This window comes from Molothrus aeneus, chromosome 2 (genome assembly GCF_037042795.1).
Source record: "Molothrus aeneus isolate 106 chromosome 2, BPBGC_Maene_1.0, whole genome shotgun sequence".
NCBI classification, from domain to species: Eukaryota; Metazoa; Chordata; class Aves; order Passeriformes; family Icteridae; genus Molothrus; species Molothrus aeneus.
Genome location: NC_089647.1, coordinates 18,154,022 through 18,171,114, shown reverse-complemented (window position 1 = coordinate 18,171,114; position 17,093 = coordinate 18,154,022). Strand labels below are relative to the sequence as shown.

At 37.7% G+C, this 17,093-nt stretch overlaps 1 protein-coding gene across 2 annotated transcripts in view; it reads left to right on the top strand.

The window, feature by feature from the left end:
* Positions 1-6,147, top strand: part of CBLB (Cbl proto-oncogene B) — a 129,078-nt gene extending 122,931 nt beyond the window's left edge. For both annotated transcript variants that reach the window (XM_066572021.1, XM_066572022.1), the window contains one exon: positions 2,066-6,147. In XM_066572021.1, coding sequence (XP_066428118.1) covers positions 2,066-2,328 — 263 coding nt within the window. In that variant the 3' untranslated portion in view covers positions 2,329-6,147. The remainder of the gene's footprint in view (positions 1-2,065) is intronic.
* The last annotated feature ends 10,946 nt before the right edge of the window (positions 6,148-17,093 follow it).

Genomic DNA, 17,093 nt, shown 5'->3' with positions numbered 1-17,093 from the left:
ATCTGCTGACAGAATTAAAAATGACCTTTCTAAATGATGTGACTGCTTAATAAGGTTTGTTAGAAAGCCTCAGTGAAGTGAAGATTTTAAACACGAAATAACTTCAGTTGTAAGCCTTTATTAGGCTGAGTCAAGCAAAAATATCCTCATGTAACACAAGCACAGGGAAGGATCTGATTTATGCATAAGGAATTTGTTCTGTACTTCAAGCCCAGGGGAAAATGCAAAGTTTGTAAATTTAATTTTGTTTCATACTGTATAGAAATGAAGTTCATAATGGAATGTACATATTAAAACAGCTTGAAGGTTTGTGAAAGAAAAATTACTGGTTTTAAATAATGTGCCATTATTCTAAAGATAAAGAATATTATTCTTTTGCAGTCTTGAGTTTACTAAAATAAGTGAAGTGAGAAATTTGAACTTGTTTCTGATTCAGTTTTTACTGATTAACCACATTTCCTGAGCTATAGTTAATTTCTCAGACAAGTGTTTCATGGATCTTCCACACCTTCATAGCAGGTTTGGATCTGCTTCAGAATGTTTATAATTTACATAATTCTTTTTATCTTCAGAGAGAAAAAAATCAAAACAAATATAAAGTAGCCCTTAGTAGCTGTAGGTGTCAGCCCCTTACTGTAAATGTTTAATCAAATTTCTTTCATCCGTTTGTCTGTGGAATATCACCATCTTTCTAAAGGTAATATTAACTCTCTGAGTTAAGAAGTGAAATTAAATTTTATAGCAACATGCATCCAAATTGATGGAAAAACTAACTTGAAAGGAAAATACACCTGCATTAAACATGCTCTTGTGTGAACTGCTTTTATTTATCTGAAGTGTTTAATGCACTTGGTTGAATTATAGTTCTCTCTGTCCAGTGTTATGATAAGGTTACAACAAGAATACTGTATATATAACATTTCTTCCATGCCTAAAGAACAGTCTCTGAAGTACTTAACACTGGAAAATGCCACTGCTCTCAGTGTAAGTAAACAGGAAGTATCACAGCCAGAAATTCCTCTAATTTATCTATCAAAGTCACTGTTGATAGGACTTGTTAAAACCATTTTTGAAGGATTAAAGACTTTTTAATTTTTTAGATGCTTTGCTCTTGAAAGTGTTTTCTGCACTGTGCCTGCTTGTATTTAAGCTTCTTATTGTGGAATCAGTGAGGATAAAGGCGTTTCAGTAAAGTACCAAGTTTACTTGAGCACAGAACTCTTGACTCTGAGAAGATTAGCAAGTTTGAATATTAGCTTTTTTTCATCAGCACATCATGATTCTTAGTCACCAGCATTAACTGTGAAGGTAACCTTTCTATAGAAGATAAGAAACCAGGAGATATTCCCATAGGGGCACTGGAGAGAAAGGAGTGTGTTCTGTTCTCATCATGGGGAGTAATAGGGCTGGAGGTCTTTTGGAGAAACCACATACTTATGCACTTATGTTTAGCTGCTGTGCATGACATGAGTAGCAATTGAATGAACAGAATTTAGAAAGTGGACCAATAAGGATTTTTCTCCTTCAGGTGTCTTTGTCTGAATTCCTCTTCGACACAACTTAGGGTCTTCAATAAAATTGTAATCCAGTTTGTGTTTAGGTTTTGCTCATTTGTTTGTTTTTGTAGGGTTTTTTTCTTGGGCTTTTTATTTGTTTGTGGGTTTTTTGTTAGTTTGTTTTGTTGCTTTGTTTTTTAACTCAGATATTCTCAAATTGTCGGTTGAGAGTGGAAAGCCTTTAAGAGTTTGACTGGCTGTTTTCACTCTTTCTCCTGTTCCATCATACTTTATTTTTGTTCCAACTTTCAATAATCCAAATTGTAAATTGCATGTTCCTATATTATTATTAAAATAGTATATTGCTACGTTATTTCCATTTTGGACATTCTTGAGAACATCAGCTTCTGTCAAAATTTTAAAATGACCTATATTGGTAAACTAAAATATTTCTTCAATTTCCTTTACAATTTTACTCTTAAAACGGCTTCATGGGGTTTCACCAGCCCCAATTATAACACAGTCTTAGGCCAATTTATAATGATTTTTATCTCTTTTATTTGAAACAGATGGTTCACAAGCACCAGCCAGGCCCCCTAAACCACTTCCTCGGAGAACTGCACCAGAAATGCATCACAGGAAAGCACACAGCTCTGACAGTTCCATGGAAAATGTGGATGCAAAAATTGCAAAACTTATGGGAGAGGGCTATTCCTTTGAAGAAGTCAAGAGGGCACTTGAAATTGCCCAGAATAATGTTGATGTGGCCCGCAGTATTTTAAGAGAGTTTGTCTGTTTTCCTCCACCAGTCTCCCCGCGTCTCAATCTATAGCAGCATCAAGATTTTCTTGGAGCATATGAATTCTGCAGATACACATGTGGATTGGGGAATGAGAGGAAGAACAGAATGGAATATTTTTATTCATCCTTAGCAGAAGGGTGTTTGTTTCCAGCCGTTTATCAAAGGCTCCTGGCTGCTCTGATCAAGACTTATAAATATGCTGAGGCTTATGTATTTTTGCTAGCCATACTTTTTTAAATCAGGGTTGAACTTACAAAATAATTTAAAAAAAGTTTACTTCCCTAGAACTTTTAATCTGTGAAATGCTTTTTCTTGTTTACAAGTTGGCAAGTTACAGTTTTCTAGTTTGTGCCTGTACTATGTCCTGTTCATATTCCCTTGTACTTGTGGTCAGTTCTGCTGTAGCATTCCCAACAGTTTCCATGCTGACCACTCCATCAACTAAATCATCACTTTCCAGGAGTTCGGTTTTTCTTTTGGTCTTTTTTTTTTTCTTTAACAAGATGCTTTAATTGTTTTTTGCATTTCAGCTCATCAAATGCAAAAAGTATGTGGCCTTCACTACTGATTTTTTTTTTTCTTCTGAGATTCCTTTGCTTTTGAGAGAGGAGATATCTGAATGTAAAATACATTATTCTGTGAACTGCCTTTTTAAAGGTATTTTGACAGTAATGTTGGGCAGCTTTCTGTTTAACAAGAATTCCATGACCTGAAATCTCAAGGTCTTTATATACAGTTTCCACAAAAAAATCCCAACCAACAAATAAAACACTTCATGCAGCAGTGATACTGAGTTCTCACATGTAAAATCTCTTTCAAAATTGAGTATTTGATTGCAGATGTTTAAAAAAATCCAAATGCACATGATAATACTGTGTTTTGATTACACACTAATGGCACCAATTCTTCATGGCAAGACTAAAAGGAATCTTTTTCAATTATATTAAAGGTATTCAGAGGAATTCCAGTTCTAGATTCAGTAAAGTAGAATGCGTTTAATGTTTTGTTTGAGTGATTATCCTGTGGTTCATTGTGGCTTGGATCAGTTTGTATTAACTTGGAAACTTTAAATCTTTGATGCACTGTTAATTCCTAATGCTACTGTAGCAATATTTTTTGCAAAGTTTTTTAATAACCTCTTCCCTCCCCTGTACACTTCATAATCCTCAAGGATGTGTTGAACACCCAAATTCATTCAGTCACTTTCCAGCTGCTTAGTTGGAAATATATTTTTGCTTTACTTGATTAGCGATACTCCAAACTTTGACATTTTATTTTTGAGCCCAAGTTGATGCAAGCCAATTTTTAAATCTTCCTGATTTTAAAAAAAGAGAGAGAAGACAATTCTATTCTGAGTATGTTCAAGTTGAGTCCAAATATTTCCAGAAAAATTCTTAAGATTGCTGCTTTCTTGGTTTTTTTTAGGAAACTTTGAAATTTTTGTTCTTATAATATTGAACAAATAAAAAAAAAAACCGTGGTATTTAGAATATTTTTCTCATTTTGATATGTGATGAGTATATGAAAATTTTCAGTGTGCCAGGCTGGGTGTGAGGTATATATTAATTATTCCCTTTCAGCTGTTAGTGTTCTCTTTCACTCTGAACAAGTGCTAGAATTTATATCACTTACAGGATCAGATCTCATCAGCCAGTGTGTTTGTTGTAAAGATGTTTTGAAGACAGCACATGGCTGAACTGCAGGATTTGAAGTAACTGAGAACACCCGTTGGAAATTACTCTGCTATTTTAAAGTCCCATTGTTTCATGAAAAAATTTGTTCTTAAAACTAATTTAATTATTTTGTAGCATCACAAAGCATAATATGGATATTGTCAATCTGTGTCAGTGATAAAAGGATGATCAGGAGAATACAGGGTATAGGGAAGAGCTGCTGCAGCATTTGGATATGAGCAAATGCTACTGAGTTTGTACATCTTTCTGTAATTGTTCATTCCTCAAGTACAGCTTAGGAAAAGTTTTGGTGTAAGTTATAGTCTGGGCTTTTGGCTCAAGTTAATCACTTTCCTCTGTTTTGGGAGAAAGTTTTGTAAAGTATAGAACCCTCTTGCTCATTTGGTTTGTTTGCAACATCACTGTAGCATTTTAGCTAGCTGTAAATTGAAAATGATTCAGGCTATTAAATTATACACTCTGGTTGTACTGGAATTACTGAAATGAGGTTCTAGCATAACTGCCAGCATAGCAATGATGAAAAAAAGAGCACTTTACAAGGACGAACAAACAATCTGCAGATTGAGTTTTGAAATTTTGAATTGTAATGAAGAACTCATTTTCTCCTTTTTATGCAGCAGCTTAGTATGAATTACATCCTTATATTTCAATTAGAGGCTGGAACTGCTGCCTGATAGATTAAGGTTTTTAAAGTTTTCCTTCTTTCTGGTTGTGACCACCAGTGACACTTTTTCTTTATTATGTGTTAAAAAACCAAACTTGATTAGCAGTATTTTGAGTGGTAACTTGAAAAGATTTCCATTAATCTTTAAATGAGTGTGCTAATAGCACTTCTAAATAGTGGAATGTGCAGACTGTTTCACACCTGTTCTGGTTAAAGTCAAACAGCAAAATTGCTTTGCCTAGAGTGTTGATGTTTACTCTGCAGGAATTAATAGGCTTAAAATAAATTAATCTGGCTGCAGTCTAGTTCTCTAAAGACATAGTTCTCTAAACATATTTTTAACCTTTGAAAGACTTAAGGGTTTGAGCCTGGCAGTGTGTTATGCACTTACATAACTTCAAGGAAGACTGGTTTGAATGAGTGCTTGGGTGAACAAAGTTGGTTAAACTCAGAAACATTTGAAGTCTTTAGACCATCCTTGTGTTGTCTGTTGGCCTCACCTTTTCTCTCCTTTTAGCTAAGTTACTGCATTTTAAGCAAATTGGCTGAATCAGAAGTTGGGCAGAGCAAGTGGACATCCGCAGCACAGATCTTTGCCAAAGGCTATGCGTAGGAAAAATTTAAATTGTGATAAAGGAAACTAATATAATTAGCCATGTTAATGGCTTGTCTGGAACCCTAAAATGGCCACTGGTAAAATTTGTTAATGTCCAGTATCTCAAGAGTGCATCTGGCACAGTTTTTTTACAATGTGAATTTAGGAAATTTTGTACCAGGATCATTTCTTCTGTTGTATTTCTCTCATTTTCAGCTTGAAGCTTTACTTTGCACTGACAACTCTGACCTGAAATTTGTGTCTTAAATATTGACAAATTTTGAAGCAAATGAACACCATATTCAAAGCACATTCAGGTGCTACCTGATGACCTGGAATATAGCGCTTTTAGGAGTGACTTCTTGAAAAAGGACTTCAGCAGTTTCCATTTTGAAGGATTTTCTTTCAAATAACTATTTTATCTGAAAATGCCTTTTATAAACTTGTCTAATGTGGCACATTTAGTGATGTGTTCAATTAATTTATATTTTATTCAACATTCTTTTTAAATTTTGGTTATTATGTATGCTCAAGTTCTTTATCTGTTCATGTAAGGTATTTTATAAAATTAATGTTAAGAGAATGTTGGGTTGGTCCATGATTTTTCAAGACTCTGTCTCTGTTACTGAATATTACCACTTTTCATATGATGCTTTAGCAACATAACCTGTCCTGTGTCGGGGCCTTAAAAAACATTGTTTTGTAAGCCACAAAAATGAGGCCTTGCTCTAAAATAAGGTGAATCATTGCTTTGAGACATGTACTTTTCATCCCCATACATTACCTCATTTCTAAATTTCAGTAGTAAAAGTTAATAAATTGGCAGTAATTTTGGAATGTGCATGTAATAGTTGTATAGCAGAAAGATGGTAACCATTAAATATTTAGAATCCAAAGTGGTGAACACATAGTCCGACTGTATATTAATTTGCAGGATTTTTTTCCTGAAGAAAATTACTGTAACTGACACTGATACTTTTTTAATATCCTGTGCATTTACATTCTCAAGCATTGTACTCTTAATGTCAAAAATATCTTAGCTGTGTAAAACATTTTTTTTTCTATTACTGTATCCCAGCATTCTGGAAAAAGTTTAGAAAATCGAACCCCTCTACTATGCATGACAACGCAAGTGTTGCTGTTTAAACCTCAGCACTCTTCCCAGCACTTGGATTAGACCTTCAGTGCTGAGATTTTCATGGTACTTCCTTCAGTGTGTTAAATCCTTGTCCACTGTGTATGTCACTAGACACATTGCTAATTAGGGAATTTACCTGTTTGGAATGCTTGTCTTTAATACTACAGGTGCCCATTTCTGTCATTTTTACTCTTATGTGAAGGTTAGGTGTTATTTTATTGTGTTACAATCAAATTTTAGCGGCTGGGTGCTCTAGGAATGTTTCAGGAATTTTTGTTTGATACACCCAGCCATTAGTCTTGTGAGGTACCTGCCTCCATTTACCAGTTTCAGTAAGTTTCCATCAGGAAATTTAGATTTTAAAACACTGTGTGTTACTGTGGCATATAAACATTCCATTTGGCCTTAGATGATCTCATGTCTAGCAGTAGAAATTCTTATTCAGAATGAATGCTAATTCCCAATTCTTACTCTTAAATCAAAAAATAAATCTTAAATTTGTGAAACTTAATTGCATAAACATCCTCAACATTGTAAGGAACTTAGATGATTCAGAATGACGTGAACTGTGACGAGATTCTTGCTTCATAGACCTGCCAAATGTAAAACCATAAACCCATTGAATAGTGATCTTCTCACTGTGAAGCTACTTGCATCTGTCTGGATCTGTGCAGGAATCAGCCAGTCCAACTACAACAGTACTTCTTGGAAAACAGCATCTTTTATTGCAGTAAGTGCCACAGTAGCCAGCAGGATGGGAGATGAGCAGGTAACTAGGCAGAAGGAGATAATTTTGTAATAATGATCCAAGCCCCTCTCTGCTGTTGCCATGTAAATTTAGTTAGTATGAATTGCCTGGAGAACTAGGGCACAGAAAGGAGTGTTTGTTTATGATTTTTCCAGTTCTCGGTTACTGTGTTCTTCTCCAGGGGAGTGTCCTTCTCTGAGGACAGTGTGTCTTATTTAGAAGGCACAGTGTTTAGGAGCAGGATGCCAGGGTTTTAGCAGCAGAGGGAAGTGTGAAATAGCATTCTGCTCACACAGTGTTTGCATGCTAGCAAAACAACCAAAAGCTTCATAAGGATTCCAGTGGAGACACCTCTGTTTTCAAGCTCATTATCTTGGCTTTTGAAGGATGTGTGTTTGTACGCTGAGATGTGCGTGCTGGTCTGGTGGAGCGTGGAGGAGAGAAGAACACCAGGTGATGCCAGCCTGGGGAGTTCAGACCATGTGGTAATCACGTTACAAAATACCTGCTCTTTTGGGTAGCTGAATCTGCACAGTAGTCAAGCTACTACAGTCAGCCATGTCCTACAAGGCAAGTTTTTTTGTCCCTCTGTAGCTGGGGGGGTGCATACATTTACTCCAAAACAGAGAGCTTGGCTTCTGTAGTGCATCTGTGTAGTGATCAGGGCACTGAAAGTAATATCTGCTCCCTAGTTCTCATTAGACCACAATGCAGAAAGTGCCCATGGAGAACACTTCAATTTGCTAATGGAGTGTCATTGAATTTCAAATTCTTTACAAACATTAGTAAATTTACATCACTAGCCTTTCAGAAATACCTGAAGGTAGTGGCTGGTAGTTTTTTTGAAGCTATTAATTTGCTTGAACATTTGATTCAAGTGTTTCCTCTTGTTTACATTTTTGTTACCAATTTATTGTGATCCATATGAAATTCTTGAGCTTTAATTTTAAAGCTTTTATTCTCTTTTCACTATGGCTGTTGTCAGTAGTACCTTTCTTACCTAGGCTCATGCACTAAAATTTAAATTATCCTGCTCTCCTACATCCCAGCTTGAGCCACGTTCAGCCTGACCTTTGTCCTACAACAGATGCATTACTGTGCATCCTCATCTGCTCCCCCTAAGACTGTTTTTATCTTCTTCTCCCACCCCAAATCTCTTCAGTGACATCAATCACCAGCACATCCTTCCTCTCCATAATGACAGACACTACAGTTTCCTATCTCAGCTTGCAACCACATCAGTATTTTTTTCTGAGATCCCTCATAAAGTGTTTTGCTGGCCTTGTCTGTCTCAGTGATTATACAGATCCCCTGCTCTGTATCTGAATGGCCCATGAGCATGGTCATCCAAAATGGATTGAGAATTCTGTGAGAAAGCCTGTTTTCTTTATTATCACTGGAGGTTTTTTTTTTTTTCCTGTTCCCTTCTTGACCTGGAAGACCACTCTTGTATTTTATAATTTACTTGTCAGGGATGAAGATGAAATCTACTTCTTACTTCAGCAGATCCCAATTTTGCTTCTGATATGTGAAAAGAAATTAGCAGATGACATCTGCTAGTAGCAGTACTTCTATTTGAGATTAATTGTGTCTAAATATATAAGGAGTTAAGTAGTTTGTCCAATGAATTTGGTTTGTATCTTGAAAACTCACAAAGATATTTACTTACTTTTAGTACTTATTGAGGAGCAGGTAGAAGGGATGAATTTTATAATTTTATAAGATGTGTCAGTGAAATTGGAAACTTACTCGCAGATAAAGGTAATTGATTACCATTAATGGTTGGGATAAAAGATTGATCTTTGAAATCAAAGAATATTATACAGCTTGAAAGTTCTCACACAGAGAAAGTAAAAGCACTATATCTGAATTATTCCACCAATGGCCTCCAAAAGACTTCCTCATTTGTCAGGTAACCTTGCCCATAAGTTGCCTGTGTTGATGACAATTTTGTAGCTTTTTAGGTGAACCAGAGGTAGAACGTTTGTGGGTTTGCATGCTGCTGCCTGGGAAGAATACACATTATGGTTTTCCCAAATTCTAACAATTGGGTCTCAAAGAAGTGTAGATTGCCTACCTGGATGAGATCCTCCAGAGACAGGACAGCTGGATGGTGAGGGAAGTGTTGAAAATGTTCAACCTGGCTGAGCAAGGAGGTGCTAGAACTGTGACTATCCTGGGGGAGCAGGAATATTGTGTAGTGGAAGCAGGAGTCAAGGGAATCAGATGAGAACAGATCTGACAATTGGTGCAATTAAGTGTTTCAGAGTGGAGGGGGGAATTTTGAGTTGTAATGTACAAGGGTGTGCTTTAGTGGGGCAAATCTTACTTGCCACTCTTGGGGCAGAACACAGTTACACGAAAAGGGCCTTATACTCCTGCATGTATCATTCCAGAGTGATCTGTGCCATAGTTATTGCCCTTATTTTAGTGTTTGCCCTCACACCACTACTCCTCACACACCACATCACCCCCACCCTTGCAGTGGTCTGTGGCACAGGTCTGAAATTCTTTGTGGCAATCTGCTCAGTCAGTTCTCATAGAGACATTTTTTGCCTGTGATTTGAAGTGAGGTTTCCAGGCCCTTCAAGGCTTTGTGTTTTGAGATTTAGCTTAAGCAAGAAAACTATTAGCAATCAACAAACCTTGCTTGGAGTTACACAGACTTGTCTTCATGCATTGGCATCCTTTCCTTTGATGTGTTAGTGTTGCTGAGTAAACAGTCTCCAAGATCACTCCAAGATTACAGAGCCTTGATTGTATCTGTGCTCTGTTTTTAGGATACTGGCTGACCAGGGCATTGCTGCAGGCTGTGAACCTGCCATCAGACTGGCTCTTGGTTGCCTTTTTATCCACATTCCATAACAATTTGTAAAGGTCCGGGACAAAATTAAAACTGACTGTGGCTTCATGCCAAGATATTGTAGATATGCTTTATACTTTTTGTAGCTGTGTGACTTGCTGTGTTCCTGTGTGGTGTCACAAGCATAATGCTGTAAAACTCCACCTATCCTGAACCCCATGCCATTCCTATGCCTGTTCAGTGGTTGCTGTACTCTGCCTCATGAAGTGCACTCATTTCTCTGATGGGGTGCACAAGACAAAGGCTCATTCCTTGCTGGTGATGAGCACAGCAGTGTGGAGTAACAGCTCATATGCAGACTCCTGTTGATGTACCAACTACCTTAGCAGTGTGGATTGATTTCCCTTGGTTAGTTGAGCTGAAATTTATTTTTCGGTGATCTGCCCTATGGGACCTTGTATTATTGATACTTTATCATTGTTGTATTTGAGTTTTCTCTGTTACAGCAGTATTATGCCTCTTGGGGCTTCCTGGTCTCCCTTTCAAGACAGTAGCAAAGTCTGTCAGGAGAGCTGTGTGAGATGTATGGAGTGAGTCTAGTTGCCTGACTTGTTAGTAGCATGTTTGTGGGAGAAAAGGAATTTCAGGAGAAGCATTTTTTAATCTATTTATTTATTTAGAGAATAGGTTTTATGGTGGAGAAATTTTTATTTTCAGTTTCTGGAAGCTATTGCATTTGCCTTTATAAACAGAAAGGTGCTAGCACTCAGCAGTGTCTTTGAGGGAGCTACATATCCTCCAACTATTTTCTTTTGTTTATTTGTTTCTTGGTTAATAAACAAGTAGGAAAACTTCTGCTCCCTATACTTTTGAAATTATGCCAACTTACTGGTGCTTATTCAGCACTGTTTGAAAAAGAGCTTGTTGTTAATCTTTAATTGGCATGTCAGTGACAATAGGATAAAAAGGTTTCTCAGAGGAAATGGGAAGGAATGATGTGACAAAGGTATCTGCAAAGGAAGAAAATAAAAAAAAAAAAAGAAAATCTCCTTATGGGGAAAAATTGCAGGAAAAAATAAACAGAAGGAAGACAGAAGAGGGTTCAACTTTCTCCATAACTAAATAGAAAGTGTAAATACCATCATCGGCTAAAACACAAATGGTGGCAGGTAATACATCTTAATAATTCCATTTAATGCTGCTTTAAATTAACAAGTCTCAGAAAGAATGGGCCTTTCTTTTGTCTTTATATTCTAATGAAAATATGTTTAGTTGATGTCTAAGTTTAGAAAAGATTCACAGAATTAGGTGGTTTGAAATTGATAGTGAGAAAGTTCGCCAAGTCTTACAAATGAATGATTAAGCAAAGAAAACTTTGTCATTTGGCAGTTTTGTATCTGAGCCCAATTTGTTAATCTGTTAAATCTGGAAAGTCTTGAGACCTTACAGGTTACTTTGAAATGGGAGATTGTGGGGTTTTTTTCTCAGAATTGAAATCTGTGTTTCACTTTTCAGTGCAGTTTGTGGAAATAATTTTCCAGCTACAGAGCAGTCATGCTGTGACTATGCTTTATGCTCATGACTGGCAATAAATCATACAGCCATCAAGCATGCTGAAAATTGTTATTGCCCAGATATAGTGAAATTATCTGGGGGGCAATTGTGATACCTCAGTTTCAGGTGGTCCAGTTTCAAAAGTGACTTCCTTGTCATCCAACATATTTTAAGATTTCTCAGTGCACTTAAAACTACCTGTGCACCCAAGATCCATTGCTGCTTTTTAAACCTATTTATCCAGAGAAACTCTGGCCTTGGTAAGTGTTCTAATATGTAGAAGGCAGAAGGAAATAGGAATTGAGGGAGGTGCTCTCTTTCTACTTCTATGTTTCTATAATTTATCTCTCTAAACTGCAGAGGTTTAGTGAGATCTCCTTGCAAGGTTTTTATTTTATGTAATACTAGTAAAACTTGTGTGAGTTCTGTCACTCAAGAAATACAGTTTGTGTGTATATCACTCTGTTTAAATACAGAAACACATCTAGAGACTGCAGACATTTGTGAGCCAGGCCAGTAGGGCAGTTTAGGGGAGTACAAAGGAGTGCACTGCTTCTGCATTTCTGTAAGAAACTTGGGAACAAATTGGACAATGCTTCATTTGCATGTCTACTGAATAACATGTAGTGGGAGAGACACTCCCAGAGAACCAGCCTATAATAAGCTAGGAAATGCTTGCCTGATCTCTGGGCTGCATGTCAGCTACTTTGAAGCTGCAGCGGCAGTGGGCTTTCTTGGGCTGGAGAATAAGAAGGGGAAAGTTCTTAAGACTTTGGCACTTTTTTGCATTCTACATTTACATCAATGAATTGAGCCTTATTCAAACCAGGGGATCAGTTTTACAAAGCCATATCCTGACAAGAGGAAATGTTGCTAGGACTGGCCTTTGAGTTTAGAGAGGAGCTGGACTTTGAGACCGAACCTAAAAATACCAGATAAAAACAATGACAGGATATTTGGTTGTCTGGGTTTGAGGGGGAGGGGTCTGACAATTATTTTCAAATATTTTAAGATAAGATTTAATTCCTTTAAATTCTGTTGACTAAAATCCATGGTTTCTGTTCCCTTCCCCATTGTGAAGGGGAGACTGTGTTTATTTATGAAAGCCCTATCAGATTAATTCAGGGGGAAGAAGGGGGCAAGAGGTGCCACAAGAATAGTTTTAAAAATGCTTTGAAAGCTATTTTAGGAATGGTGATGCCAGAACTCACATACATAGAGAGAGGCATCCTTTGGATGTAAAGCAATATCCTGTGGCAAGCAGTAAGAAATGAAAATGGTTTATGTCTCTAAGAAACAATCTCAGTAATTTTGCTGATGTTTTGTTTATGCTGTAAGAGCATATTGTTTCTTGAGAAGCATAGTTGTAGCTTAATTGTATGATAATTGGAATTTAAATACACATCATAAGTGTAGCTCATTTATTTGTGCTCTTGATAGTTGGTACAATGCTGGAGATGGCAAACTGGAAACTGTAAAACACCTACTCCTTCTCATCTCTAGAGAGTAAGAAATTTCCCCTTTCTACAGCTGGATTGTGAGCATTGGCAGATAGGCCAGTCTGATGGAACAAAGCAGTGCAGGCTCAGTTTTGTTGTGTTCCCAAGCTCTATTATGTGATGATTTTTTGTCATTTTGCAAATACAAGAACTTGATCGGTTCAGTTTAAAGGGAGAGTCAAACCATTATTGGTTCAGCAGGAGATGTCATGAAAAGTTCAGGGAGTAGGTGAAAATAATGGCATTTGCAATTTACAATTATTTTTTTGCCATTGTGTCCCTCTGCCAAGGGACAGAACGTCTCATCATGTGAGTGTCTGCAATTTGTTTCCTTTCTCCCTTAACTATTCTTTCTCTTTTTCTTGAATAAGCTCTCTTCTGTTTATCCAGACTTTCTGTGTGTGATGCAAGTAGGTCTGTTGAGATTGGGCAAGTTAATGTTTGAAACTGAAGGATTGATTTAGATTAGATTGAAGGAAGAGGTTATTTACAGTGAGGGTGGTGAGACACTGGAACAGGTTGCTGTGAGAGGTGGTGAATGCCCCAACCCTGGAAACATTGAGGGCCAGGTTGGATGGGGCTCTGAACATCCTGCTCTGGTGAAAGGTGTCCCTGCTTATTGCAGGAGGGATTGGACTAGGTGGCCTTTAAAGGCCCCTTCCAACCCATTCTATGATTCTGTGATTAAGGCCATATAAGGGAGGAAAGTTTCATGTAGAAGCAGATCCAAAGAAGTCTGTATTATGGTTAAGGAGCCCTGTTCAAGCAGTTTGGACTCCAGCTCTTGGTATGCATTTCTGTTTCTTAGCCTTCTATCAAAATACTGAAGTCAGTAAAGGTTGAATTCTATGTGACTCACTTCTATTGATTTAAAAATTAAATCAATAGAAATGTAGTACATATGCCAAAACCCTTCATGATTTGAAATGAAAGGCAATTAAAAGATGATGATCTGGGCTGAAGTCATTAGAAGAGATTTATGTTCTAATTAATCTACATATCTTGTTTCTATTAAGCTTCTTCCTGATATAATAAAACCAACTTTGTTATTCCGCTCTGACCTTTCCTCAACCAAATTTCCACTGCCTCAAAGTCAGGAGTCTAACTGCTGAGAGGTTTTTTCTTCCTGTCCACCTCAGAACACATGGAGCTCCATGAAGAAGAAACTATCAGGATGTTGACATTAAATGCAGTGATTTTGGCATGCTTTTTTTTTTCATATTTGGGAGATAAGAAAAAACATGGAAATTAAAGACATATTGCTGTCATTCTTGCTATTTATCTGCTCCTGGACAAAAATGTTGTTAGAGTGAATTAGGTGCTGGAAAAGTGGAAAACGCAGAATAGAAAAGTAAGTCTTCTACCAATAATTTTGCCCCTAATGTGAAGCAAAAACATAATATACATACATATATATATATATATATATATATATATATATATATATATATATATATATATAAAAATATATAAATTTCCTATTGACATGTAAATAGGAATAAGACAAGGGAAAATTGAGGAAATAGCCATATAGGGGAGTACAAGCAAACAACAATTTTGACAGGTACCATTTCTTTTATACAGGCAATTGTGAAAGGTAGCATAAGAACTTCAACCAAGCAAAGTTATGTATAGTGTTGAGATATCCTTGTAGATATTGGTAAAATGCAATTAGATTTAATTTGCAAACACCTGAAATATGGCAGTGGGGGAAGCCTGCATACCTTTTTAAACCTAATTAGAACATCCATTTTCTCTTCCCATCCCATTCAATAAAAGCACATGCCCATTTTTGAATTATGCTCTTACAACTCTCTTATAGTGTTTGGCTGGTACTCTCACCTCAACTTATTCAGTCTCAGGCATTATATTTTCTCTTGGTTCATCTCATAAACTTCCCTCATCCATTCTATTTGCTTATTATGATACGATTCCTCTATTATTAAGATTTTCCTCAGAAATTTTGAAATCCTGTCTTCCCACCCTTGCTGGCTATTGCAGCCTTAGTACCACAGCTGCCAAGAGCCTGTGCCCATCTCTTCAAGATGCTGACATGTCACACTGTGAGCTCTCTCCTCCTTTACAATTTTTATTGCCCAGGGACATTCAGTGACAGAAACACTCCGCTTCTTTCTTGCCCCTTCTGTCTTCCACAGTGAGCAAATGTCTCATTAGCAGCTGTTCATTAGCTGTTCCCTGGCTGTTTGTGCCAGCCTGAAGTACCTGGCCAGCTCTCTAAGTGGCTTTTAAGTGCAGTCAGCCCTTGTCTGCACAAAGCATGGATGCTGTGTTGAGACCATTAAGCTTTTAACTGTGTCAGTGGTTTGTCTTTTTTCTTGGCTGGAATCATACTTGTCTGTGTTTCCATAGTTCTGTTGCCTTTGCAGCATGATCCTGAATGGTAACTCCTAATCCTAATCCATGGGAAAAAGGGGCTTGGAACAAAGCCCTGTGAAAAATGACTGAGGGAGCTGGGGGTGTTTAGCCTGGAGAAAAGGAGACTCAGAGGTGACCTTATCACTCTCAACAAATTCCTGAAAGGTGGCTGCAGCCAGGTGGGGGTTGGTCTCTCTCCAGGCAGCAATGGACAGAACCAGAGGACACAGTCTCAAGCTACGTCAAGGGAAATCCAGGTTGGATATCAGGAGAAAGGTTTTTACAGAAAGAGTGATAAAGTACTGAAATGGTCTGCCCAGGGCGGTGGTGGAGTCACCATCCCTGGATGTGTTTAAAAAAAGACTGGATGTGGCACTCAGTGCCATGGTTTAGTTGAGGTGTTGGGGCATGGGTTGGACTTGATCTTGAAGGTCTCTTCCAACCTTGTCATTCTATGAGTCTGTGGATGCTCTGGGGCTGTGAACATGTGGGATCTCTTAAGGCAAACTCTTGTGGGGGAGGAAGGCACACAGTGGGGGCAGTGGTACAGCTGCTGAGGGCTTGGGCTCTACAATCAGTGCATCAGGCCATTGCTGCTCTGTGCTGCCTCCAGATGATGGAGTATTTAAGCTGCTCAAGGCTGTTTGAAAACATTGTTTAATGATGTGCCACCTCTTTCATGGGATATCTGCAGTATTTATGGGGTTTTTTAACATTTTTGTTTATTATTTGGCTGTAGGGGGTGTCTTGACTCTGCCCTGGAAATGAAGAATTTACTGTAAATGTGCTTTGATTGAAGTTCTGCAGCTGCAGTGGTTTCTCTGGTGCAGAAAGTGCTGTGTGCACCCCAGGGGCTGTCAGTCCTGACAACACACTGCTCACGTATCTGCACATTCATTTGCTGCCATCTTTTTAGAGAGTCTGTGGGCCAAGCAAAAAAAACTTGTATACTTTCCTCCTCCTTTTGTCTAATTACCTGTGCCAATCACATGCTGAAGGAAGACTGGAAGTTACATCTCTACCAATCCATGACCATGAGATCAAAACCAAATTGGAGACCAGTGACCAAGTAAGATGGAAAGGAGGTAGAATCACAGTAACAGTGAAGACAGAGGATAAAATGATGGTACATATATGAAGGCATTGGGATAGATTGATAGCAATTTAGATGTTTGAAGGAATTTAATGACAGGAAAAAAAGACTTTTGCAGGAAGACTGATTTTGGGATTTTTGCTTCACTTTCTATCAGGTGAAAAATGAGCTGCAGGGAGCTTTCCAGGATAGAGATGAGACAAAAGATAAACAGGTGGAAGGCAGAGGAAGGGGGAGAGTAGAAAGAATCTTCCTGCCTGTGGTTGGGTTTGGTAGTAAAAGAAGAAACAAGAGGAGTCCAGGAACTACTTGACAGGGGATACACAGCTCTTCTGAAAACAGTTTTGGTGATGGAGTATGGACTGTCTAGTGAACTTAACCTATGCAGAGGCATGCTCCTTCCAAACTTTTACTACCTGCCTTAGTTGCTGACTCAATACTGATGAAGCATCTACAATAATTGTCTGCAAACATGTGGGCTCTTGCTTCAGCACTGCCTTCATTCCATTTTTTCAGCTTTCTCTCTGTGAAGACTTTCTCATTAGAGTTTAAAATTAGTTCAGTATATGGATAGTGATTTCTCCACTTCAGAGCTGTTTGACCAAAGTCTTAGTTGAAAGCCTGTGCCCTA